At 48.0% G+C, this 27938-nt stretch overlaps 1 protein-coding gene across 1 annotated transcript; it reads left to right on the top strand.

Moving 5' to 3' along the window:
- The first annotated feature begins 4074 nt into the window (after positions 1 to 4074).
- LOC141026133 (uncharacterized) lies at positions 4075 to 9190 on the top strand. Its single transcript, XM_073502112.1, has 3 exons — positions 4075 to 6261; positions 6334 to 7770; positions 7880 to 9190. Exons 1-3 carry the CDS (start codon positions 4075 to 4077, stop codon positions 9188 to 9190), a joined length of 4935 nt encoding a protein of 1644 aa, XP_073358213.1.
- Positions 9191 to 27938: the final 18748 nt, after the last annotated feature.

Below are 27938 nucleotides of genomic sequence, written 5' to 3'. Positions count from 1 at the left end.
CAAGGGACCACCTGGACTGTGTGAGGGTGTACTCATCGCTTGGCCCTGGTCCTTACAGGCTAGATCGAACGTAGTTCGCTCTGAATAAATAGTTTTTGAGTTTTATCTGTTTGCATATGTTATAGTGATGTAATTCTCCACACTTTAATGTGTCAACAGAAAAGTTGAGTGATATGGATACTTATTTGTTCTATGTTCTTGTCATTTTTTTCAAATTTCTTCTGCGATGCTTGTATCGATATCTTATGGTGGTGTGTTAGTATATTTATTGATTCTTCATCATTTCCGAATGATCAGATGAGTTTGTAATTAGTATATTCTACTGTAATGTCAGGATTGACATGTTACTCTAGTGTAACCCTGATGGGTTTGGAATAACAGCAAGGAATTGGAATGGTGTTTCCAGCCGTGCTATTGATGCCGCATCCAGATTATTGTTATCTTCTCTTTTTCTTTTCTTGGGAGAGGTAACAACTATGGTTTCACTCAAGGATCGAGCAAATGCAGTTCTAATGCTTGTTTCTTCTAATTCTAAGCCAGTACTAGATGGTGCTGATGATCTTTGTATGTTTCAGTGGCCCTTACGAAGGATCTTCACACTAAAGGCTCCTCATGTTCTCAAGATTATTCAAGCAGTAAAGCTTTCAGATTGATTTCTTTTTGGTTTCCGTTGTGTTTCAGAGAAAGCAACTGACTGTATGCTATATGGTTTCCCTTTTGTTTCAGAGCAAGCAACAGACTGTATCTCTCAAGCAATTTACTCATACGTGTGATTAGAAAGACTACAACCATTTGTTCTACGACACTACTATCTGACAGGTACTCAATATTGTACTAACCGTCAATGCTATAGAAGTGTTCATCCATGAAAAATGAAACTGAAACCGATTTTAGGTTATGAGACTTGTCATGATTTCAGAGATGTACTAAATTCTGAAATTGTTGTATGACACTACTATGTGACAAGTAGATTTTTTGTCACTTACTTGAATATATTGGATTGGGTAAACTAATTAGCCCTTTGTATCAGTTTGTGGTGTGCGATTCTAATGTGTGTTTTTGTTGTTATTGTCATTATCCTCGACAGATCATTCAAATGTTGGATCCATGGCTTGCTACAATAGATGATTTCTGACTCCAATGTGTTTTTTGCTGTTGTTGTTAGGTTGTTAATTAATCAGGCCGGGCTACTGAGTATACATATTGGTTCATCTCGCCTTCCTTCTTAGTAGGAACAATCATGTACTGAAGGTAAGCTATTCTTTATTTACATTTTATTTGTTTCTTCCTGCTACTTGTACAATTTGCTACGGAAATCTTCTGACTACTTGCCTGAATTAGATCATATTTGCACCGTTGCCTGCATTTTGTATTGAGAACCATCTGCTAACTAAGTGTAGAATAATACTTGCAAGTTCTGTTTGTTGACTATGTCGTGTAGCTTTACGCATTTAGCTGTACAAAACTGCTAAAGTAGGCAAGAACCACCTGCAGCTCTGGTCTTGTATTGTTAGGACAAGCTAAAGTAAATGTGGAGCCAAGATCAATTGGTGAAAGCCTTTTACTGGCTATGAGTGAGGGGGTGTAGAAAGTGGCACTGCACTACGAGTATGCCCTTTGTTAGCTCTGAATTGCCATTTTTGTGTAACACTAGCTTATATAAGGATGTGGTGGCAAGTAGGATTATCTCAATAGTCAGCTGTCAGCGCTACTATCTGAGAGACTGAGATTGCACTACTATCTCTACGGTCGACCGGTTTATGCGCTAACCCAGCTTCTAATAAAATGCAAGAGCTTGTGTAATGCTCATTTCATCATTTGCTACTTTCATTCAGTTTGTATTAACACTCTCTCTCTCTCTCTCTCTCTCTCTCTCTCTCTCCTGCGACAGTAATTTGTATTCAGTCCGGAGCTGGGCGGCGGCGGTGGGAGCTGGACCGGCGCGGGGGGCGCGTTTGGCGCGGCTGGGCCCGGCGCGGGCCAGTGCGGCGCTGGGGCGGGCGCGGAAGGCGCGGGCCACTGCGGCCAGGACGGCGCGCGGACGGGCGGCGGCTGGAGCAACGGAGGGGCCCCGGCGATCGCCGTGGGTACCGAGTACCAGGGCAGGGCCGACGGTCCGGAGGAGACGGCCGGCGGCGGAGGCGTTGACGGCCCGTACGGACCGGCCAGGAACAGCCGGATGCCCTGGACCGCGACGACCAGATCGTTGAGGACGCCGGTCATCGTCTCCGGGGAGTAGACGAGCGGCATGGTGGAGGGTGATGGCGGCAGCCCCGTGGAGGGGGGCGGCGACTGGCCGGTCGATGCACCGGCGGTGGAACCCATAGGCGCCGAGGGAAGGGCCAGCGGTGCCGTGGAGATGATCGGTGATGGCGCGGCGGAGGTGGTGGCGAGGGGCAGCGACGGGCTTGGTGGTGGTGATGACATGGTCGAAACCAAGCTAGCTGATACCAAGGTGATAGGAGCTAGGGTTCTCCCCGGTCTCGGGCGTAGGTTGTAGGGGAACGAGGAAGGAGGGCGAGGGCTGGAGCGCGGCTGCCGGCGGCGTGGCGCCGTCCTTGCGCTAGGTGCGGCGGCGGCGAAGGCAAGAGGCGGTTAGGGTTTAGGGTTTCCGGCTCCTCTGATAGCCGGGCAATAGAATAGTCTTATTGCTTAAATCTGAAAATAGTCTTACAACTTGTTTATATAACCATAACATGAAATAAAACTAAAATAACTTGTAGGCTAAGCTTGCCCGGTGGGCCTCCTACGGCCGTAGGTCCGGCCAGTCATAACAGTAGCACAAATTCATCGCAAAATGGGCAACTCCCTCTTGATACCCCCTCATGGTGCCAGGCCCCTTGTAATGTTGAAGGGCTTCTCAGGTCAGAAAAACTCTCATAATTGCTCCAACATTTATTTCTTCAAGCTGTAACAAGAGTTCCCGCAACAAGGCGTCTTGCAAAATTTTGGAAAAGCGTATTATTTTCTGGACATTTTATATTGCCTGACCATGAATTAGGAATAAAATGCTCCTGATGAGGCTTGAAAATTCTTGAAGTGTGCTGAGACCCACTGTCACATTCAGGTTTATTCACCATTAAATTTCAAAGAAGGGACTTGCCAATCCACCTTAGACCCGTACTAAAAAAGAGTGTTTCCAGAGAGTAGAAACATCGTATGCAGAAATCTTCAAGAAAGACGTGATTGAAGTGGTAACCGATGAAATGCCTGCTGGTGAAGCTATCATGGATCCAACTCATCACTTAATTAGCCACAATGGTAGGTCCGATTAAGTGATCAGCATGCATGCATGAGCTACTTACTGTTATTATTCAGAGATACAGTCTGACAGTAGTAACTTACTCCCTCCGTCCCATAATATGGGACACTAAACGTCTTACATTATGGGACGGAGGGAATAATTTGCTTAGATGCTCACGGAACTGCAGATAACGGCTCATTTTCAGCCCAATTGTGACAAATATTGTATAACAGGCCAAATTATTTTCCTTTTAGATTTATTATTCCATAGTTCCACACTGCCTGTCATCAGTAAGTTAATAAAGATAAGTTTCACATGCATGTACTGAACAAACAAATCTCCGAGAGCAACCAATTCTGTGAAACTTGCTGCCTCTCTTTTTTGTGCCCTCTAAATCTCTCTTGTGTGTCTGTTCACCAAGTTGTTTTTCCCTGTACAATGTATCATCCGAAGGGGCGACTGTTATGACCGGTTTAGCTTATAACTGAAGGAGGCCCACTGGGCAGTAGTTAGGGGCTTGGCCCACAAGTTATCTTAGGTTAATTATTATGCAAGTTATCGAGGTTATAAGTATAGGTTGTAAGACTTTTTTCGGAATTAAGCACTAAAGATATTTTCTATCCCTATTGCCCGGCTCCCAGAGGAGCCGGAACCCTAGCCGCCGCCAGCCCTAACCGCCGCCGCCCTCCTCTTCCCTCGCGACGGCACCGACGCGCCGGAGCGCGCGCCCTCGCCCCCAACCTCCGCTGTTCTGCCCTTATAACCTAAGAAGTAGAGCCGGTAGGAACCCTAGTCCTACCAATTTGGTAATCAGAGACCAAGTTCCGATCATGTCGCTGCCACCACCACCGCTGGCGCTTTCCAGCGGCTCCACCGCGCCGATGACGACGGCGCCGCCCCTCACCGCGCCGATGACGTCAGCCGCCGGGACAACCGCGCTAGCAGGCCTCGTCTCCACCGCGGCCCCGGCCGCGCCGCAATCCCCGGTGCCCTCTGCGCCACCGCCGTCCGCCGTCTTCACACCGAAGCAGGTCACGGCTACCCTGCGGGACCTCGTCACCGCCGTCCAGGGCCTCCACCTGCAGCAGCAGCAGTACGCGGCCGGGCCCTACATGCACCTGCCGACGGCGCCCGCTGCCGCCTACGGCCACCCGCCATGGCCGCCCCAGGGCGTCTTCCCGTACGGTGCCCCTCTGATGTTGCCGTTCCAGGCGGCTCCACCGGGCGGCCCTCCGGCTGCCGCGGCGCCCCTCTGGCCCTTGGTGCCGACACCGTCATCGGGCCCCTGGCCGCTCCAGCAGATGCCGCAGGCAGCGGCCACCGGACCGCTGCATCCTTTCTCCGCGCCGCCTTGCACCGGGCAGCCGCTGCTGCCGTTCCAGGCAGGACACCCCGGCGGGACCACGTCGGCCGCGGCCCCTCTGTGGTACTCGCAGCTACCCTCCCCCGCGGCCACCGACGCTCCCGCCCACTCCCCGCCACCGACGCTACAACCACCGGCACCGCCCTTGCCTAGCTCGGGGGCACCCCCGCCGACCGGCCTCCCGCTTCATCAGGTCCGGTTCCCGCCCTCCCCGTCGCCACTTCCAGCGTGGGCGGCTGGGCCTTCGCCTTCGCCGGTCTACACCACGGCCCCCGAACAGCCGAGCCCGTTCCCACAGTTCGGGGGGCCATCGGGTTCCGCCGGTCCCTACCCGGAGTACTCCGACCAGGCGCCACCCGCCTCGCTGCTCCGCACCTCCGAGCCAGCTCAACACGATGTTCCCTCCCAAGCACCGCCGCGGTTCGCCAAGATCGACTTCGCCACTTATGACGGCACGGAGGACCCCCTCAACTGGCTCAACCAGTGCGACCAGTTCTTCCGCGGGCAGCGCACACTCGCTTCGGAGCGGACCTGGCTTGCTTCTTATCACCTCCGCGGCGCGGCACAGACGTGGTACTACGCTCTCGAGCAGGACGAGGGTGCCATGCCTACTTGGGAGCGCTTCCGCGAGCTCTGCCTCCTCCACTTTGGGCCCTCGGTTCGCGGGAGCCGCCTGTCGGAGCTCGGCCGCCTTCCCTTCACCTCTACGGTGCAGGACTTCGCCGGCCGCTTCCAGGCCTTGGCGTGCCATGCGTCGGGCATGACGGTGCAGCAGCGCGCCGACCTCTTTGTTGGTGGCCTTCCGGATCACATTCACGTCGACGTGGAGCTTCGCGGCCCTCAGGATCTCCAAACGGCCATGTATTACGCCCGGGCCTTCGAGGCTCGCGCCCAGGCCATGCTGCCGGCTACCCCGGCCCGAGGAGGCCGGCAGACCAGCCGCCCGCCACCTGCACCAGGCCGCCCGCCCCCGGCCACACTGGCACCCACTACCTCGGCCACGACGTGCCCCTTTCGGCATCTCTCTTCGGCGGAGCAGATGGAGCGGTGGCGCCAGGGCCTCTGCTTTAACTGTGACGAGCCCTATACGCCGACCCATGTGTGCCCGCGCCTCTTCTACTTGGAGACGGTCGATTTCACCGAGGAGGACGCTTTAGCCGATGAGGCCGCGACACTATCACCCCCAGCGGCGACTGAGGGCGCACCCGCGGCTGCCCCGGCGACGGCCCTCGTGGTCTCTCTCCACGCGCTCGCCGGGATCTGTGACGAGCGGACCATGCTCTTGCCGGTGACGATCCACGGCGAGCTCTTGGTGGCCTTGGTGGATACAAGCTCCACCCATAACTTCCTGCCCGAGGCTACCATGCGTCGCTTAGCGCTTCAGCCGATGGGCGGGGAGCAACTTCGGGTCACGGTGGCCAACGGCGATCGCCTCCGGTGCCATGGCCTCGCACAGGACGTACCCATCACCATCGGGGGGGAACACTTCTCCATCACCTGTGCGGGCATCGACTTGGGCTGCTTCGACTTCATCCTTGGCGTCGACTTCCTGCGGACCCCCGGTCCCATTCTTTGGGACTTCGACGCGCTGACGATGACTTTCTGGCGCCTGGGCCGCCGCATTCGGTGGGATGGCGTTGTGGGCGCCACGCCCGTACCACCTTAGCTTCAGCTGGCTGCGGCCACCTCCGAGGCCGAGCATCCGCTCTTGGAGAACCTTCTGCAGCAACACGGCGACCTCTTCACCGAGCCACAGGGTCTTCCGCCCGCCCGCGCATATGATCACCGTATACATCTCTTGCCGGGCTCCGCGCCGGTGGCGGTGCGTCCTTACCGTTACCCACAGCTGCAGAAGGATGAGTTGGAGCGGCAGTGTGCGCTCATGCTCGCGGCATGCATCATCCGGATCTCCACCTCGCCGTTTACCGCGCCAGTGCTTCTTGTCCGCAAGTCGGACGGCACGTGGCGTTTCTGCATTGACTACCGTGCCCTTAATGCTGTTACGCTTAAGGACAAGTTCCCTATTCCGGTGGTTGATGAGCTCCTGGATGAGCTACACGTGGTGCGCTTCTTCACCAAGCTCGATCTCCGGTCGGGGTACCACCAGGTGCGCATGCACCCAGATGACATCGCCAATACGGCGTTTCGGACTCACCATGGCCACTTCGAGTTCTTGGTGATGCCCTTCGGCCTCACCAACGCCCCGGCGACCTTCCAGGCCCTGATGAACGACGTCCTCCGGCCCTACTTACGTCGGTTTGTGCTCGTTTTCTTTGATGATATTCTGATCTACAGCGCCTCTTGGGCAGAGCACCTCCAGCATGTCGCCATCGTCTTCAACGAGCTTCGGGCGCACCATCTTCATCTTAAGCGCTCGTTCGGGACGCCTTCCATCGCCTACCTCGGCCATGTCATCTCGGCCGACGGGGTGGCTATGGACGCCGACAAGGTGGCGGCCGTCGCAGCCTGGCCGACGCCGCACTCGCCGCGGGCTCTTCGCGGTTTTCTCGGCCTCGCCGAATACTACCGGAAGTTCATCCGGGAGTTCGGCCTCATTGCGTCGCCACTCATGCGGTTGTTGCGCCGCGACGCCTTCGCCTGGGACGAGGAGGCGACAGCAGCATTCGAGGCCCTCAAGGGGGCCCTCACGACGGGGCCCGTTCTTCAGATGCCGGATTTTGACCGCCCCTTCGTGGTGGACTGTGACGCCTCGGGTGCGGGGTTCGGCGCCGTGCTTCATCAGGGCGATGGTCCTCTCACCTTCTTCAGCCGGCCCTTCGCTCCGCGCCATCTTAAGCTCGCGGCATACGAGCGGGAGCTCATTGGCTTGGTGCAGGCCGTGCGCCATTGGCGGCCCTATCTGTGGGGCCGGTCTTTCCAGATTCTCACGGACCACTACAGTCTCAAGTTCTTGCTGGACCAGAGGCTCTCGGCCGTGCCGCAGCACCAGTGGATTAGCAAGCTCTTCGGCTTCGACTTCTCCGTCGAGTACCGCCCGAGTCGTCTTAATACTGTGGCCGACACCTTGTCGCGCCGCGACGCCGACCTCGACTCCACCGTCGGCACCGCCGAGGGGACGACGGTGTCCATACGCTCCGGGCCCACCTTCGGCCTCTTCGATTCGCCGGGCGACGGCGACCGCTGCCGACGTGGTCCTCCTTCGGCAGCAGCTGGCTGCCGGCGACCTGGAGGAGCCTTGGCGCTTCACGGACGGCCTGCTCCTCCATGGGCGCCGCGTTTTTGTTCCGGCACATGATGATCTTCGTCACCAGGTCCTGTTGCTGGCCCACTCGGCTGGTCATGAGGGTGTGCAGAAAACCCTCCATCGTCTACGCGCCGACTTCTACATTCCTGGTGATCGCGCCTTAGTCCGTGACTGGGTGCGATCTTGCATGACATGCCAGCGCAACAAGACGGAGACATTACGGCCGGCTGGTCTGCTTCAGCCTTTAGACGTGCCGTCTCAGGTCTGGGCAGATATCTCCATGGACTTCATCGAGGGCCTTCCCAAGGTGGGCGGTAAATCAGTCATTCTCACTGCGGTCGACCGCTTCTCCAAGTATGCCCACTTCATCGCGCTGGGGCATCCATATACTGCCGCGTCCGTGGCCCGTGCCTTCTTTGAGGGTATCGTTCGTCTTCACGGGTTCCCCTCTTCGATCGTCAGTGATCGGGACCCGGTGTTCACAGGCCATGTTTGGCGCGACCTCTTCAGGATGGCGGGCGTCAAGCTCCGCCTGAGCACGGCCTTCCACCCACAGACGGACGACCAATCCGAGGTGGTTAACAAGGTGATTGCCATGTATTTGCGCTGTGTTACAGGTGATCGCCCTCGGGCTTGGGTGGATTGGCTCGCGTGGGCGGAGTACTGCTACAACACCTCCTATCACTCCGCCCTGCGTGCTACACCATTTGAGGTGGTCTACGGTCGGCCGCCTCCGCCTATCTTGCCGGTGGACCCAGCGACGGCGCGGACGGAGGCCGCCGGTGAGCTTATTCGCACCCGTGATGAGATGCTCACTGAGGTCCGTCAGCGTTTCCTCCAGGCCCAGCAGCTAGCCAAGCATTACTACGACGGCAACCATCGCGGGGCGGAGTTCGCGGTGGGTGATTGGGTGTGGCTGCGTCTTCTCCACCGCTCTACGCAGTCACTCGACCCGCGCGCGAAGCGCAAGCTCGGCCCTCACTACGCCGGGCCCTTCGCCGTCTTGGAGCGCATTGGGCAGGTGGCCTATCGCCTTCAGCTTCTGGCCGGTGCTCGCATCCACGACGTTTTCCATGTGGGGCTGCTCAAGCCTTTTCGTGGAGAGCCACCGGCCGCTCCACCCGCGCTTCCTCCGACCGCCGACGGACGTCTTCTTACGGAGCCAGAGAAGGTGTTGCGGGTGCAGCTCCGTCGCGGGGTGTGGTTCGTTCTGATCCAGTGGGCGGGCCTTCCGGAGGAGGAGGCTACTTGGGAGCAGCGTGATGACTTCCGCCAACACTATCCAGACTTTCAGCTCGAGGACGAGCTGTTTGCGCAGGCGGGGAGAGATGTTATGACCGGTTTAGCTTATAACCGGAGGAGGCCCACTGGGCAGTAGTTAGGGGCTTGGCCCACAAGTTATCTTAGATTAATTATTATGCAAGTTATCGAGGTTATAAGTATAGGCTGTAAGACTCTTTTCGGAATTAAGCAATAAAGATATTTTCTATCCCTATTGCCCGGCTCCCAGAGGAGCCGGAACCCTAGCCGCCGCCAGCCCTAACCGCCGCCGCCCTCCTCTTCCCTCGCGACGGCGCCGACGTGCCGGAGCGCGCGCCCTCGCCCCCAACCTTCGCTGTTCTGCCCTTATAACCTAAGGAGTAGAGCCGGTAGGAACCCTAGTCGGTCTGGAGACCAAAGTTTCGGATTCCTCGAGCAACAGATGTAGTGTTGTCCGTCTCTGAAGATGTGAATCCGTCTGCTCCTAAGCAACAACAGAGGGATGATTGGGATACTGAAAGCCAGTGTATGGAGGCTTAGCGGAGTCAGGCACCGGCCTCTCCATTGTTTCAACAGCAGCATCAAGCGGCGCCAAAACATGTCAGTTACTTTCATCTTGGGCATAGCCAACCTTATTGGTTGACTTTCTCTCATTTTTCACAATGTAACGAACTTCTCTCGTGGTTGATTTTTCAAAATATTTTAGTGACCATTACAGAAAAATCACATCCAAAACTCCAAAAACTAACATATCATTTTCTTGTGGATAACAGATCGCTGATCTGAGAGACAGCTGAGACATGAACGAGGACAAATGAGAAGGTCGGCCATTACTGACTCAAGCAGCACTGCTCTCCACTGGCGGAGCTAGGCCAGATGTTTTTTTTTGGGGTGGGGGGCAAACACAATATATGGATGTGGGGGGTGGGGGGGGGGCAAAAGCCTATATTTTTCCTAACCTAACCTTCCTTAAAAAATTTCTCCATGTACGTGTACGAAAACTGGGGGGCCATGGCCCCTGCAGCAGTCAACATAGCTCGCAGTTGCTATTCTCACACATGGTGTTCGGGCTACTTCCACTAGTGCTCTGCGGGTTGTCGTTTGGCGAGAGCAACGATAGGGAGAAAAAAATGATGGACGTCGCCGGTGCTTCGCTCGCCTCCATCGCTCTGCTAGCGCTCGGTAAGGTTATGGCCACAGAAAGAGCCATGACATACTTCCAAAGTATCATTTACTACCTTACAATCATCGTGAGCTTGTCCGGGATGTCGTACGTCGCCAGTGTACTGATCATGAGGCTTCTCGAACACTTTGGCAGCATTGATCAAGGTGGTGCATCGGCTCCTCATGCTTCTCTAGGCCTGCTGTTCTCTCATTTAGCTGGTGCACATACGCCTGCCTAGGCCTCATTCTGAAGACTTAACTTCCTCGGAGCAATGATGGTATAAAAAGAGAAGACATGGGTGAGTTCAAGAGAAAGTGCTTGAAGAAACATCTGAATCTTTTTGAGTTGCTACCTGCTGTTTCTGTACTTCTGGTGTACATTTTAAGTTACTATCATTTCATGTCAAAATGTGTGATCTTGGTCACTCTAGTCCGCCTGTATCGTCGAATGTTACTATCAGGTATTTTAGAGCAGGAAAAATAACAAGATCAGTCTTTCCTTCCTTTTTCTGAGGAAAAAGATGCCATTCTTTGGAAGATTGTGATGAAAGCAGCCTGTTGGCTTCCTATCAAATTATTATCAATAGCTCACATTATGTTTTGTTCACCTGAAGTATCTGTATTCTGAGATATAACATTTTGCACCAAATCTTTAAATTAACTATTGTTCATTGGTACTTCCTCCATTTCTCAGTTTTTCATTTTTCTCCTCTGAAGAAGATTAAGTCCTGAAAGCACCTGGCAAAGTTTCCCAACCTGACCCTACAAAATATCGGAGGAAATTGGGGCCTAAATCTAATTGCTCTTGCAATTAAATTTATTTTCACCTTGGATTAGACAAATCTGTTTGCATCCTGAAGGAAGAAAAACAACTATTCGCTTCCCAGTCGACTCAAGTTACGAAACGATAAAGGAAGACAAACATAGCCTGCCCGGTCTAGCTTCGACAGGATTTGATCAAGACAACAGGCCAGGATTTTTTTTAATATCTCTCAAACATAGTCGGTCCACTCATGATTGATGACAAAATGATAACAAATATGTTCACTGCATTTAAGTTTGAGTAACATTATTTTATGGACTGTGCTAACATCTAGTCGACTGGACGTTAAGCAGCAGATCTGCATGAGTCTATTCCCGTACGATCCACTTCTCCCGATACGGACGACATGCAGCCAAGCATATACGCATCCAGGTGAACAATTTTGTAGCCCGCCTGACTCTCCTATGCTAATTAGCTCCAATTGATTTAATTAAGTATGCATGCATGCATGTGAGACAAAAATGCTGACGTCAGCAAAGATTCTAACAAAATTCAAAATTCAAAATGTTTTGTAGCTTGAACCGTTGCTCCGATGAAACAACTGTTTTCACATAAAAGATTCGTCGCGACGAGACCTTCGAAACTAGATCCCATGTTGATATGTTCCGACGATTTTTTCCGGGAAAACAGTTACCACGCGTTTGCTATGCAAGTTACCATGTCAGTGTTGGGGAACGTAGCAGAAATTCAAAATTTTCTACGCATCACCAAGATCAATCTATGGAGTCATCTAGCAACGAGAGAGAGGAGTGCATCTACATACCCTTGTAGATCGCGAGCGGAAGCGTTCAAGAGAACGAGGTTGATGGAGTCGTACTCGTCGTGATCCAAATCACGGATGATCCTAGCGCCGAACGGACGTCACCTCCGCGTTCAACACACGTACGGAGCAGCGACGTCTCCTCCATCTTGATCCAGCAAGGGGGAGGAGAGGTTGATGGAGATCCAGCAGCACGACGGCGTGGTGGTGGAAGTAGCGGGATTCCAACAGGGCTTCGCCAAGCTCTGCGGGAGGAGTGAGATGTGTCACGGGAGGGAGAGGGAGGCGCCAGGGCTTGGCTATTGCTGCCCTCCCTCCCCCCACTATATATAGGGCCAAGGGAGAGGGGGGGGGCGCAGCCTTGGCCCTTCCTCCAAGGAAGGGTGCGGCCAGGGAGGAGTCCATCCTCCCCAAGGCACCTCGGAGGTGCCTTCCCCCATTAGGACTCCCCCTTTCCCTTATCTCTTGGCGCATGGGCCTCTTGGGGCTGGTGCCCTTGGCCCATATAGGCCAAGGCGCACACCCCTACAGCCCATGTGCCCCCCCAGGGCAGGTGGACCCCCTTGGTGGACCCCCGGACCCCTTTCGGCACTCCCGGTACAATACCGATAATGCGCGAAACTTTTCCGGCGACCAAAATAAGACTTCCCATATATAAATCTTTACCTCCGGACCATTCTGGAACTCCTCGTGACGTTCGGGATCTCATCCGGGACTCCGAACAACTTTCGGGTTACCGCATACTAATATCTCTATAACCCTAGCGTCACCGAACCTTAAGTGTGTAGACCCTACGGGTTCGGGAGACATGTAGACATGACCGAGACACCTCTCCGGCCAATAACCAATAGCGGGATCTGGATACCCATATTGGCTCCCACATGCTCCTCGATGATCTACAATTCCCTTTGTCTATCGGTATGTTACTTGCCCGAGATTCGATCGTCGGTATCCCGATACCTTGTTCAATCTCGTTACCGGCAAGTCTCTTTACTCGTTCCGTAACTCACATCATCCCGTGATCAACTCCTTGGTCACATTGTGCACATTATGATGATGTCCTACCGAGTGGGCCCAGAGATACCTCTCCGTTTACACGGAGTGAAAAATCCCAGTCTCGATTCGTGCCAACCCAACAGACACCTTCGGAGATGCCTGTAGTGCATCTTTATAGCCACCCAGTTACGTTGTGACGTTTGGTACACCCAAAGCATTCCTACGGTATCCGGGAGTTGCACAATCTCATGGTCTAAGGAAATGATACTTGACATTAGAAAAGCTCTTAGCATACGAACTACACGATCTTGTGCTAGGCTTAGGATTGGGTCTTGTCCATCACATCATTCTCCTAATGATGTGATCCTGTTATCAACGACATCCAATGTCCATGGTCAGGAAACCGTAACCATCTATTGATCAACGAGCTAGTCAACTAGAGGCTTACTAGGGACATGGTGTTGTCTATGTATCCACACATGTATCTGAGTTTCCTATCAATACAATTCTAGCATGGATAATAAACGATTATCATGAACAAGGAAATATAATAATAACCAATTTATTATTGCCTCTAGGGCATATTTCCAACAGTCTCCCACTTGCACTAGAGTCAATAATCTAGTTCACATCACCATGTGATTAACACTCACAGGTCACATCACCATGTGACCAACATCCAAAGAGTTTACTAGAGTCAACAATCTAGTTCACATCACTATGCGATTAACACTCAATGAGTTCTGGTTTGATCATGTTATGCTTGTGAGAGAGGTTATTAGTCAACGGGTCTGAACCTTTCAGATCCGTGTGTGCTTTACGAAGATCTATGTCATCTTGTGGATGCTACCACGCGCTACTTGGAGCCATTTCAAATAACTGCTCTACTATACGAATCCGGTTTACTACTCAGAGTCATCCGGATTAGTGTCAAAGTTCGCATCGACGTAACCCTTTACGACGAACTCCTTTTCACCTCCATAATCGAGAAAATTCCTTAGTCCACTAGATTCTAAGGATAAGTTCGACCGCTGTCATGTGATCCATTCCCGGATCACTATTGTACCCCTTGACCAACTCATGGCAAGGCACACTTCAAGTGCGGTACACAGCATAGCATACTGTAGAGCCTACGTCTAAAGCATAGGGGACGACCTTCGTCCTTTCTCTCTCTTCTGCCGTGGTCAGGTCTTGAGTCTTGCTCAATACTCACACCTTGTAACACAGCCAAGAACTCCTTCTTTGCTGATCTATTTTGAACTCCTTCAAAATCTTGTCATGGTATGTATTCATTTGAAAGTACTATTAAGCGTTTTTGATCTATCCTTATAGATCTTGATGCTCAATGTTTAAGTAGATTAATCCAGGTCTTCATTTGAAAAACACTTTTCAAATAACCCTGTATGCTTTCCAGAAATTCTACATCATTTCTGATCAACAATATGTCATTCACATATACTTATCAGAAATGTTGTAGCGCTCCCACTCACTTTATTGTAAATACAAGTTTCTAACAAACTTTGTATAAACCCAAAAACTTTGATCACTCCATCAAAGCGTATATTCTGACTCCGAGATGCTTGCTCTAGTCCATGGAAGGATCGCTGGAGCTAGCATACCTTTTAGCATCCTTAGGATCAACAAAACCTTTCTGATTGTATCACATACAACCTTTCCTTACGAAAACTGGTAAGGAAACTTGTTTTGACATCCATCTGCCAGATTTCATAAATGCAGCTAATGCTAACATGATTCCGACGGACTTAAGCATCGCTACGGATGAGAAAATCTCATCGTAGTCAACTCCTTGAACTTGTGAAAATACTCTTTGCCACAAGTCGAGCTTCATAGACGGTAACATTACCGTCCACGTCCGTCTTCTTCTTAAAGATCCATTTATCTCAATGGCTTGCCGATCATCGGGCAAGTTCACCAAAGTCCATGTTTTGTTCTGATACATGGATCCTATCTCGGATTTCATGGCTTCTAACCATTCATCGGAATCCGGGCCCACCATCGCTTCTCCATAGCTCGTAGGTTCATTGTTGTCTAGCAACATGACTTCCCAGACAGGATCACATACTACTCTGAAGTAGCACGCATCCTCGTCGTCCTACGAGGTTTGGTAGTGACTTGATCCGAAGTTTCATGATCACTATCATAAGCTTCCACTTCAATTGGTGTAGGTGCCACAGGAACAACTTCCTGCGCCCTGCTACACACTAGTTGAAGCGACGGTTCAATAACCTTATCAAGTCTCCACCATCCTCCCACTCAATTCTTTCGAGAGAAACTTTTCCTCGAGAAAGGACTCGTTTCTAGAAGCAATTACTTTTGCTTCTGAAATAGGAGGTACACCCAACTGTTTTGGGTATTCTATGAAGATGCATATATCCGCTTTGGGTTCGAGCTCATCAGCCTGAAACTTTTTCACATAAGCATCGCAGCCCCAAACTTTTAAGAAACGATAACTTAGGTTTCTCTAAACGGTGTCGTCTCAACGGAATTGCGTGGTGCCCCTTTTAAAGTGAATGCGGTTATCTCTAATGCCTAACCCATAAACGATAGTTGTAATTCGATAAGAGACATCATGGTATGCACCATATCCAATAGGGTGCAGTTATGATGTTCGGACACACCATCACAATATGGTGTTCCAGGCGGTATTAGTCGTGAAACAATTTCCACAATTTCTTAATTGTGTGCCAAACTCGTAACTCAGATATTCATCTCTATGATCATATCACAGACATTTTATCCTCTTGTCACGACGATCTTCAACTTCACTCTGAAATTACTTGAACCTTTCAATAATTCAGACTTGTGTTTCATCAAGTAAATATTCTCAGCATCTACTCAAATCATCTGTGAAGTAAGAACATAACGATATCCACTGCGTGCGTCAGCACTCATTGGACTGCACACATCAAATGTATTACTTCCAACAAGTTGCTCTCTTGTTCCATCTTACTGAAAACGAGGCCTTTCAGTCATCTTGCCCATGTGGTATGATTTGCATGTCTCAAGTGATTCAAAATCAAGTGAGTCCAAATGATCCATCTGTATGGACTTTCTTCATGCATATATACTAATATACATGGTTCGCATGTCTCAATCTTTTCAAAAACGAGTGAGTCCAAAGATCCATCAACATGGAGCTTCTTCATGCGTTTTATACCAATATGACTCAAGTGGTAGTGCCACAAGTATGTGGTACTATCATTACTATCTTATATCTTTTGGCATGAACATGTGTATCACTACGATCGAGATTCAATAAACCATTCATTTTAGGTGCAAGACCATTGAAGGTATTATTCAAATAGACAGAGTAACCATTATTCTCCTTAAATGAATAACCGTATTGCGATAAACATAATCCAATCATGTTTATACTCAACGCAAACACCAAATAACAATTATTTAGGTTTAACACCAATCTCGATGGTAGAGGGAGCATGCGATGCTTGATCACATCAACCTTGGAAACACTTCCAACACATATCGTCATCTCACCTTTAGCTAGTCTCCGTTTATTCCGCAGCTTTTATTTCGAGTTACTAACACTTAGCAACCGAACCGGTATCTAATACCCTGGTGCTGCTAGGAGTACTAGTAAAGTACACATTCATATAATGTATATCCAATATACTTCTGTCGACCTCACCTACCTTCTCATCTACCAAGTATCTAGGGTAGTTCTGCTTCAGTGACCGTTCCCCTCATTACAGAAGCACTTAGTCTCGGGTTTGGGTTCAACCTTGGGATTCTTCACTAGAGCAACAAATGATTTGCTGTTTCATGAAGTATCCCTTTTGCCCTTGCCCTTCTAGAAACTAGTGGTTTTACTAACCATCAACAATTGATGCTCCTTCTTGATTTCTACTTTCGCGGTGTCAAACATCGCGAGTTGCTCAAGGATCATCATGTCTATCCCTGATATGTTATAGTTCATCACGAAGCTCTAATAGCTTGGTGGCAGTGACTATGGAGAACCATCACTATCTCATCTGGAAGATTAACTCCCACTCGATTCAAGTGATTGTAGTACTCAGACAATCTGAGCACATGCTCAACGATTGAGCTTTTCTCCCTTAGTTTGCAGGCTTAAGAAACTTGTCAGAGGTCTCATACCTCTTGACGTGGGTACTAGTCTGAAATCCCAATTTCAGTCTTTGGAACATCTCATATGTTCTGCGACGTTTCAAAACCGTCTTTGGTGCCACGATTCTAAACCGTTAGCATTACGCACTAAACTATCACGTAGTCATCAAAACGTGTATGTCAGATGTTTCGCAACATCTACAGACGACGCTGAGGTTCAGCACACCGAGCGGTGCATTAAGGACATAAGCCTTCTGTGCAGCAATGAGGACAATCCTCAGTTTACGGACCCAGTCCGCATAATTGCTACTATCAACTTTCAACTAAATTTTCTCTAGGAACATATCTTAAACAGTAGAGCTAAAGCGTAAGCTATGACATAATTTGCAAGGACCTTTTGACTATGTTCATGATAATGAAGTTCATCTGATTATTTAATGAACTCCCACTCAGATAGACATCCCTCTAGTCATCTAAGTGATACATGATCCAAGTCAAACTAGGCCGTGTCCGATCATCACGTGAGACAGACTAGTCATCATCGGTGAACATCTCCATGTTGATTGCATCTACTATACGACTCATGTTCGACCTTTCGATCTCTTGTGTTCCGAGGCCATGTCTATACATGCTAGGCTCGTCAAGTCAACCTAAGTGTTTTGCATGTGTTCCGAGGCCATGTCTGTACATGCTAGGCTCGTCAACACCCGTTGTATTCGAACGTTAGAATCTATCACACCCGATCATCACGTGGTGCTTCGAAACAACGAACCTTCGCAACGGTGCACAGTTAGGGGGAACACGTCTCTTGAAATTTTAGTGAGGGATCATCTTATTCATGCTACCGTCGTTCTAAGCAAATAAGATGTAAACATGATAAACATCACATGCAAATCATAAAGTGACGTGATATGGCCAATATCATCCTGCGCCTTTGATCTCCATCTTCGAGGCGCGGCATGATCACCTTCGTCACCGGCATGACACCATGATCTCCATCATCATGATCTCCATCATTGTGTCTTCATGAATTTGTCTCGCCAACTATTACTTCTACTACTATGGCTAACGGTTAGCAATAAAGTAAAGTAATTACATGGCGTTTTCATTGACACGCAGGTCATACAATAAATTAAGACAACTCCTATGGCTCCTGCCGGTTGTCATACTCATCGACATGCAAGTCGTGATTCCTATTACAAGAACATGATCAATCTCATACATCACATATATCATTCATCACATCCTTTTGGCCATATCACATCACATAGCATACCCTGCAAAAACAAGTTAGACGTCCTCTAATTGTTGTTGCATGTTTTACGTGGCTGCTATGGGTTTCTAGCAAGAACGTTTCTTACCTACGCAAAAGCCACAACGTGATATGCCAATTTCTATTTACCCTTCATAAGGACCCTTTTCATCGAATCCGATCCGGCTAAAGTGGGAGAGACAGACACCCGCTAGCCACCTTATGCAACTAGTGCATGTCAGTCGGTGGAACCTGTCTCACGTAAGAGTACGTGTAAGGTCGGTCCGGGCCGCTTCATCCCACGATGCCGCCGAATCAAGATAAGACTAGTAACGGCAAGTAAATTGACAAAATCGACGCCCACAACTACTTTGTGTTCTACTCGTGCATAGAAACTACGCATAGACCTAGCTCATGATGCCACTGCGGGGAACGTAGCAGAAATTCAAAATTTTCTACGCATCACCAAGATCAATCTATGGAGTCATCTAGCAACGAGAGAGAGGAGTGCATCTACATACCCTTGTAGATCGCGAGCGGAAGCGTTCAAGAGAACGGGGTTGATGGAGTCGTACTCATCGTGATCCAAATCACCGATGATCCTAGCACCGAACGGACGGCACCTCCGCGTTCAACACACGTACGGAGCAGCGACGTCTCCTCCATCTTGATCCAGCAAGGGGGGAGGAGAGGTTGATGGAGATCCAGCAGCACGACGGCGTGGTGGTGGAAGTAGCGGGATTCCAACAGGGCTTCGGCAAGCGCTGCGGGAGGAGGGAGATGTGTCACGGGAGGGAGAGGGAGGCGCCAGGGCTTGGCTATTGCTGCCCTCCCTCTCCCCACTATATATAGGGCCAAGGGAGAGGGGGGGGGCGCAGCCTTGGCCCTTCCTCCAAGGAAGGGTGCGGCCAGGGAGGAGTCCATCCTCCCCAAGGCACCTCGGAGGTGCCTTCCCCCTTTAGGACTCTCTCTTTCCCTTATCTCTTGGCGCATGGGCCTCTTGGGGCTGGTGCCCTTGGCCCATATAGGCCAAGGCGCACACCCCTACAGCCCATGTGGCCCCCAGGGCAGGTGGACCCCCGGACCCCTTTCGGCACTCCCGGTAAAATACTGATAATGCGCGAAACTTTTCCGGCGACCAAAATAAGACTTCCCATATATAAATCTTTACCTCCGGACCATTCCGGAACTCCTCGTGACGTCCGGGATATCATCCGGGACTCCGAACAACTTTCGGGTTACCGCATACTAATATCTCTATAACCCTAGCGTCACCGAACCTTAAGTGTGTAGACCCTACGGGTTCGGGAGACATGTAGACATGACCGAGACACCTCTCCGGCCAATAACCAATAGCGGGATCTGGATACCCATATTGGCTCCCAGATGCTCCTCGATGATCTCATCGGATGAACCACGATGTCGAGGATTCAATCAATCCCGTATACAATTCCCTTTGTCTATCGGTATGTTACTTGCCCGAGATTCGATCGTCGGTATCCCGATACCTTGTTCAATCTCGTTACCGGCAAGTCTCTTTACTCGTTCCGTAACTCACATCATCCCGTGATCAACTCCTTGGTCACATTGTGCACATTATGATGATGTCCTACCGAGTGGGCCCAGAGATACCTCTCCGTTTACACGGAGTGACAAATCCCAGTCTCGATTCGTGCCAACCCAACAGACAACTTCGGAGATGCCTGTAGTGCACCTTTATAGCCACCCAGTTACGTTGTGACGTTTGGTACACCCAAAGCATTCCTACGGTATCCGGGAGTTGCAAAATCTCATGGTCTAAGGAAATGATACTTGACATTAGAAAAGCTCTTAGCATACGAACTACACGATCTTGTGCTAGGCTTAGGATTGGGTCTTGTCCATCACATCATTCTTCTAATGATGTGATCCCGTTATCAACGACATCCAATGTCCATGGTCAGGAAACCGTAACCATCTATTGATCAACGAGCTAGTCAACTAGAGGCTTACTAGGGACATGGTGTTGTCAATGTATCCACACATGTATCTGAGTTTCCTATCAATACAATTATAGCATGGATAATAAACGATTATCATGAACAAGGAAATATAATAATAACCAATTTATTATTGCCTCTAGGGCATATTTCCAACAGTCAGTTGTGCATAAGTTATCATGTTGTTTTCAAAGGAATTACAGGGGCATAAAAATAGTTTCTCAAACCTTCGCTTCATATGCACATGCCTGAATGGGTGGGGGGGGGGGAGATGGATGTCATCTTAGATGCTTCCCTATTTTCAAACTTTTCTAATCTAACCTCCCTCAAAAAATTTCTCCATGCACGTGTACGAAAAGTGGGGGGCCATGGCCCCTGCAGCGGTCAACATAGCTCCACCGTTGCTGTTCTCACACATGGTGTTCGGGCTACTTCCACCAATGCTCTACGGGTTGTCGTTTGGCGAGAGCAACGACAGGGAGAAAAAGATGATGGACGTCGCCGGTGCTTCGCTCGCCTCCATCGCTCTGCTAGCGCTCGGTAAGGTTATGGCCACAGAAGAGCCATGACATACTTCCAAATTATTATTTACTACCTTACAATCGTCGTGAGCTTCTCCGGGATGTCGTACGTCGCCGGTGTACTGATCATGAGGCTTCTCGAACACTTTGGCAGCATTGATCAAGGTGGTGCATCGGCTCCTCATGCTTCTCTAGGCCTGCTGTTCTCTCATTTAGCTGGTGCACATACGCTTGCCTAGGCCTCATTCTGAAGACTTAACTTCCTCGGAGCAATGATGGTATAAAAAGAGAAGACATGGGTGAGTTCAAGAGAATGTGCTTGAAGAAACATCTGAATCTTTTTGAGTTACTACCTGCTGTTTTTGTAATTCTGGTGTACATTTTAAGTTACTATCATTTCATGTCAAAATGTGTGATCTTGGTCACTCTGGTCCGCCTGTATCGTGGAATGTTACTATTAGGTATTTTAGAGTAGGAAAAATAACAAGATCAGTCTTTCCTTCCTTTTTCTGAGGAAAAAGATGCCATTCTTTGGAAGATTGTGATGAAAGCAGCCTGTTGGCTTCCTATCAAATTTTTATCAATAGCTCACATTATGTTTTGTTCACCTGAAGTATCTGTATTATGAGATATAACATTTTGCACAAAATCTTTAAATTAACTATTGTTCATTGGTACTTCCTCCATTTCTCAGTTTTTCATTTTTCTCTTCGGAAGAAGATTAAGTCCTGAAAGCACCTAGCAAAGTTTCCCAACCTGACCCTACCAAATATCGGAGGAAATTGGGGCCTAAATCTAATTACTCTTGCAATTAAATTTATTTTCATCTCAGATTAGACAAATCTGTTTGCATCCTGAAGGAAGAAAAACAACTATTCGCTTCCGTGTCGACTCAACTTACGAAACGATAAAGGAAGACAAACATATCCTGCCTGGCCTAGCTTCGGCAGGATTTGATCAAGATAACATGCCAGAATTTTTTTAATATCTCTCAAACATAGTCGGTCCACTCATGATTGATGACAAAATGATAACAAATATGTTCATTGCATTTAAGTTTGAGTAACATTATTTTATGGACTGTGCTGACATCCAGTCGACTGGACGTTAAGCAACAGATCTGCACGAGTCTATTCCCGTACGATCCACTTCTCCCGATACGGACGACATGCAGCCAAGCATATACGCATCCAGGCGAACAATTTTGTAGCCCGCGTGACTCTCCTGTGCTAATTAGCTCCAATTGATTTGATTAAGTATGCATGCATGCATGTGAGACAAAAATGCTGACGTCAGAAAAGATTCTAACAAAATTTAAAATTCAAAATGTTTTGTAGCTTGAACCGTTGCTCCGATGAAAAAACTGTTTTCACATAAAAGATTCGTCGCGACGAGACCTTCGAAACTAGATCCCATGTTGATATGTTCCGACGATTTTTTTCGGGAAAACAGTTACCACGCGTCTGCTATGCAAGTTACCATGTCAGTTGTCCATAAGTTATCATGTTGTTTTCAAAGGAATTATAGGGGCATAAAAATAGTTTCTCAAACCTTCGCTTCACATGCACATGCCTGAATGGGTGGGGGGGGGGATGGATGTCATCTTAGATGCTTCCCTATTTTCAAACTTTTCTAATCTAACCTCCCTCAAAAAATTTCTCCATGTACGTGTACGAAAACTGGGGGGGCCATGGCCCCTGTAGCGGTCAACATAGCTCCGCCGTTGCTGTTCTCACACATGGTGTTTGGGCTACTTCCACCAGTGCTCTACGGGTTGTTGTTTGGCGAGAGCAACGACAGGGAGAAAAAGATGATGGACGTCGCCGGTGCTTTGCTCACCTCCATCGCTCTGCTAGCGCTCGGTAAGGTTATGGCCACACAAGAGCCATGACATACTTCCAAAGTATTATCTACTACCTTACAATCGTCGTGAGCTTGCCCGGGATGTCGTACGTCGCCGGTGTACTGATCATGAGGCTTCTCGAACACTTTGGCAGCATTGATCAAGGTGGTGCATCGGCTCCTCATGCTTCTCTAGGTCTGCTGTTCTCTCATTTAGCTGGTGCACATATGCGTGCCTAGGCCTCATTCTGAAGACTTAACTTCCTCGGAGCAATGATGGTATAAAAAGAGAAGACATGGGTGAGTTCAAGAGAAAGTGCTTGAAGAAACATCTGAATCTTTTTGAGTTGCTACCTGCTGTTTTTGTAATTCTGGTGTACATATTAAGTTACTATCATTTCATGTCAAAATGTGTGGTCTTGGTCACTCTGGTCCGCCTGTATAGTGGAATGTTACTATCAGGTATTTTAGAGAAGGAAAAATAACAAGATCAGTCTTTCCTTCCTTTTTCTGAGGAAAAAGATGCCATTCTTTCGAAGATTGTGATGAAAGCAGCTTGTTGGCTTCCTATCAAATTTTTATCAATAGCTCACATTATGTTTTGTTCACCTGAAGTATCTGTATTCTGAGATATAACATTTTGCACAAAATCTTTAAATTAACTATTGTTCATTGGTACTTCCTCCATTTCTCAGTTTTTCATTTTTCTCTTCGGAAGAAGATTAAGTCCTGAAAGCACCTAGCAAAGTTTCCCAACCTGACCCTACAAAATATCGGAGGAAATTGGGGCCTAAATCTAATTGCTCTTGCAATTAAATTTATTTTCATCTCAGATTAGACAAATCTGTTTGCATCCTGAAGGAAGAAAAACAACTATTCGCTTCCGTGTCGACTCAACTTACGAAACGATAAAGGAAGACAAACATAGCCTGCCTGGCCTAGCTTCGGCAGGATTTGATTAAGACAACATGCCAGAATTTTTATAATATCTCTCAAACATAGTCGGTCCACTCATGATTGATGACAAAATGATAACAAATATGTTCATTGCATTTAAGTTTGAGTAACATTATTTTATGGACTGTGCTGACATCCAGTCAACTGGACGTTAAGCAACAGATCTACACGAGTCTATTCCCGTACGATCCACTTCTCCCGATACGGACGACATGCAGCCAAGCATATACTCATCCAGGCGAACAATTTTGTAGCCCGCGTGACTCTCCTGTGCTAATTAGCTCCAATTGATTTAATTAAGTATGCATGCATGCATGTGAGACAAAAATGCTGACGTCAGAAAATATTCTAACAAAATTTAAAATTCAAAATGTTTTGTAGCTTGAACCGTTGCTTCAATGATAAAACTGTTTTCACATAAAAGATTCGTCGCGACGAGACCTTCGAAACTAGATCCCATGTTGATATGTTCCGACGATTTTTTCGGGAAAACAGTTACCACGCGTCTGCTATGCAAGTTACCATGTCAGTTGTCCATAAGTTATCATGTTGTTTTCAAAGGAATTATAGGGGCATAAAAATAGTTTCTCAAACCTTCGCTTCACATGCACATGCCTGAATGGGTGGGGGGGGGATGGATGTCATCTTAGATGCTTCCCTATTTTCAAACTTTTCTAATCTAACCTCCCTCAAAAAATTTCTCCATGTACGTGTACGAAAACTGGGGGGCCATGGCCCCTGCAGCGGTCAACATAGCTCCGCCGTTGCTGTTCTCACACATGGTGTTTGGGCTACTTCCACCAGTGCTCTACGGGTTGTTGTTTGGCGAGAGCAACGACAGGGAGAAAAAGATGATGGACGTCGCCGGTGCTTCGCTCACCTCCATCGCTCTGCTAGCGCTCGGTAAGGTTATGGCCACACAAGAGCCATGACATACTTCCAAAGTATTATTTACTACCTTACAATCGTCGTGAGCTTGTCCGGGTTGTCGTACGTCGCCAGTGTACTGATCATGAGGCTTCTCGAACACTTTGGCAGCATTGATCAAGGTGGTGCATCGGCTCCTCATGCTTCTCTAGGTCTGCTGTTCTCTCATTTAGCTGGTGCACATACGCGTGCCTAGGCCTCATTCTGAAGACTTAACTTCCTCGGAGCAATGATGGTATAAAAAGAGAAGACATGGGTGAGTTCAAGAGAAAGTGCTTGAAGAAACATCTGAATCTTTTTGAGTTGCTACCTGCTGTTTTTGTAATTCTGGTGTACATATTAAGTTACTATCATTTCATGTCAAAATGTGTGGTCTTGGTCACTCTGGTCTGCCTGTATCGTGGAATGTTACTATCAGGTATTTTAGAGCAGGAAAAATAACAAGATCAGTCTTTCCTTCCTTTTTCTGAGGAAAAAGATGCCATTCTTTGGAAGATTGTGATGAAAGCAGCCTGTTGGCTTCCTATCAACTTTTTATCAATAGCTCATATTATGTTTTGTTCACCTGAAGTATCTGTATTCTGAGATATAACATTTTGCACCAAATCTTTAAATTAACTATTGTTCATTGGTACTTCCTCCATTTCTCAGTTTTTCATTTTTCTCTTCGGAAGAAGATTAAGTCCTGAAAGCACCTGGCAAAGTTTCCCAACCTGACCCTACAAAATATCGGAGGAAATTGGGGCCTAAATCTAATTGCTCTTGCAATTAAATTTATTTTCATCTCAGATTAGACAAATCTGTTTGCATCCTGAAGGAAGAAAAACAACTATTCGCTTCCGTGTCGACTCAACTTACGAAACGATAAAGGAAGACAAACATAGCCTGCCTGGCCTAGCTTTGGCAGGATTTGATCAAGACAACATGCCAGAATTTTTATAATATCTCTCAAACATAGTCGGTCCACTCATGATTGATGACAAAATGATAACAAATATGTTCATTGCATTTAAGTTTGAGTAACATTATTTTATGGACTGTGCTGACATCCAGTCGACTGGACGTTAAGCAACAGATCTGCACGAGTCTATTCCCGTATGATCCACTTCTCCCGATACGGACGACATGCAGCCAAGCATATATGCATCCAGGCGAACAATTTTGTAGCCCGCGTGACTCTCTTGTGCTAATTAGCTCCAATTGATTTAATTAAGTATGCATGCATGCATGTGAGACAAAAATGTTGACGTCAGAAAAGATTCTAACAAAATTTAAAATTCAAAATGTTTTGTAGCTTGAACCGTTGCTCCGATGAAAAAACTGTTTTCACATAAAAGATTCGTCGCGACGAGACCTTCGAAACTAGATCCCATGTTGATATGTTCCGACGATTTTTTTCGGGAAAACAGTTACCACGCGTCTGCTATGCAAGTTACCATGTCAGTTGTCCATTAGTTATCATGTTGTTTTCAAAGGAATTATAGGGGCATAAAAATAGTTTCTCAAACCTTCGCTTCACATGCACATGCCTGAATGGGGGGGCCTGAATGGGGGGGGGGGGGATGGATGTCATCTTAGATGCTTCCCTATTTTCAAACTTTTCTAATCTAACCTCCCTCAAAAAATTTCTCCATGTACGTGTACGAAAACTGGGGGGGCCATGGCCCTGCAGCGGTCAACATAGCTCCGCCGTTGCTGTTCTTACACATGGTGTTCGGGCTACTTCCACCAGTGCTCTACGGGTTGTCGTTTGGCGAGAGCAACGACAGGGAGAAAAAGATGATGGACGTCGCCGGTGCTTCGCTCGCCTCCATCGCCCTGCTAGCGCTCGGTAAGGTTATGGCCACAGAAGAGCCATGACATACTCCCAAAGTATCATTTACTACCTTACAATCATCGTGAGCTTGTCCGGGATGTCGTACATCGCCGGTGTACTGATCATGAGGCTTCTCGAACACTTTGGCAGCATTGATCAAGGTGGTGCATCGGCTCCTCATGCTTCTCTAGGTCTGCTGTTCTCTCATTTAGCTGGTGGACATACGCGTGCCTAGGCCTCATTCTGAAGACTTAACTTCCTCGGAGCAATGATGGTATAAAAAGAGAAGACATGGGTGAGTTCAAGAGAAAGTGCTTGAAGAAACATCTGAATCTTTTTGAGTTGCTACCTGCTGTTTTTGTAATTCTGGTGTACATATTAAGTTACTATCATTTCATGTCAAAATGTGTGGTCTTGGTCACTCTGGTCCGCTTGTATCGTGGAATGTTACTATTAGGTATTTTAGAGTAGGAAAAATAACAAGATCAGTCTTTCCTTCCTTTTTCTGAGGAAAAAGATGCCATTCTTTGGAAGATTGTGATGAAAGCAGCCTGTTGGCTTCCTATCAAATTTTTATCAATAGCTCACATTATGTTTTGTTCACCTGAAGTATCTGTATTATGAGATATAACATTTTGCACCAAATCTTTAAATTAACTATTGTTCATTGGTACTTCCTCCATTTCTCAGTTTTTCATTTTTCTCTTCGGAAGAAGATTAAGTCCTGAAAGCACCTAGCAAAGTTTCCCAACCTGACCCTACCAAATATCGGAGGAAATTGGGGCCTAAATCTAATTACTCTTGCAATTAAATTTATTTTCATCTCAGATTAGACAAATCTGTTTGCATCCTGAAGGAAGAAAAACAACTATTCGCTTCCGTGTCGACTCAACTTACGAAACGATAAAGGAAGACAAACATATCCTGCCTGGCCTAGCTTCGGCAGGATTTGATCAAGACAACATGCCAGAATTTTTATAATATCTCTCAAACATAGTCGGTCCACTCATGATTGATGACAAAATGATAACAAATATGTTCATTGCATTTAAGTTTGAGTAACATTATTTTATGGACTGTGCTGACATCCAGTCGACTGGACGTTAAGCAACAGATCTGCACGAGTCTATTCCCGTACGATCCACTTCTCCCGATACGGACGACATGCAGCCAAGCATATACGCTTCCAGGCGAACAATTTTGTAGCCTGCGTGACTCTCCTGTGCTAATTAGCTTCAATTGATTTAATTAAGTATGCATGCATGCATGTGAGACAAAAATGCTGACGTCAGAAAAGATTCTAACAAAATTTAAAATTCAAAATGTTTTGTAGCTTGAACCGTTGCTCTGATGAAAAAACTGTTTTCACATAAAAGATTCGTCGCGACGAGACCTTCGAAACTAGATCCCATGTTGATATGTTCCGACGATTTTTTTCGGGAAAACAGTTACCACGCGTCTGCTATGCAAGTTACCATGTCAGTTGTCCATAAGTTATCATGTTGTTTTCAAAGGAATTATAGGGGCATAAAAATAGTTTCTCAAACCTTCGCTTCACATGCACATGCCTGAATGGGTGGGGGGGATGGATGTCATCTAAGATGCTTCCCTATTTTCAAACTTTTCTAATCTAACCTCCCTCCAAAAATTTCTCCATGTACGTGTACGAAAACTGGGGGGGCCATGGCCCCTGCAGCGGTCAACATAGCTCCGCCGTTGCTGTTC

This window comes from Aegilops tauschii, chromosome 6 (genome assembly GCF_002575655.3).
Source record: "Aegilops tauschii subsp. strangulata cultivar AL8/78 chromosome 6, Aet v6.0, whole genome shotgun sequence".
NCBI lineage: Eukaryota > Viridiplantae > Streptophyta > Magnoliopsida > Poales > Poaceae > Aegilops > Aegilops tauschii.
This window is presented reverse-complemented; position numbering and strand designations above follow the sequence as displayed.

Excerpts from the sequence above, each read along its gene's own strand:
- LOC141026133 (XM_073502112.1), top strand. The coding sequence starts at position 4,075 with ATGTCGCTGCCACCACCACCGCTGGCGCTTTCCAGCGGCTCCACCGCG. Across the intron at positions 6,262-6,333 it reads GCGTTGTGGGCGCCACGCCC|CAACACGGCGACCTCTTCAC; the intron begins GTACCACCTTAG and ends AACCTTCTGCAG. Across the intron at positions 7,771-7,879 it reads GCCGACGTGGTCCTCCTTCG|GTCCTGTTGCTGGCCCACTC; the intron begins GCAGCAGCTGGC and ends CTTCGTCACCAG.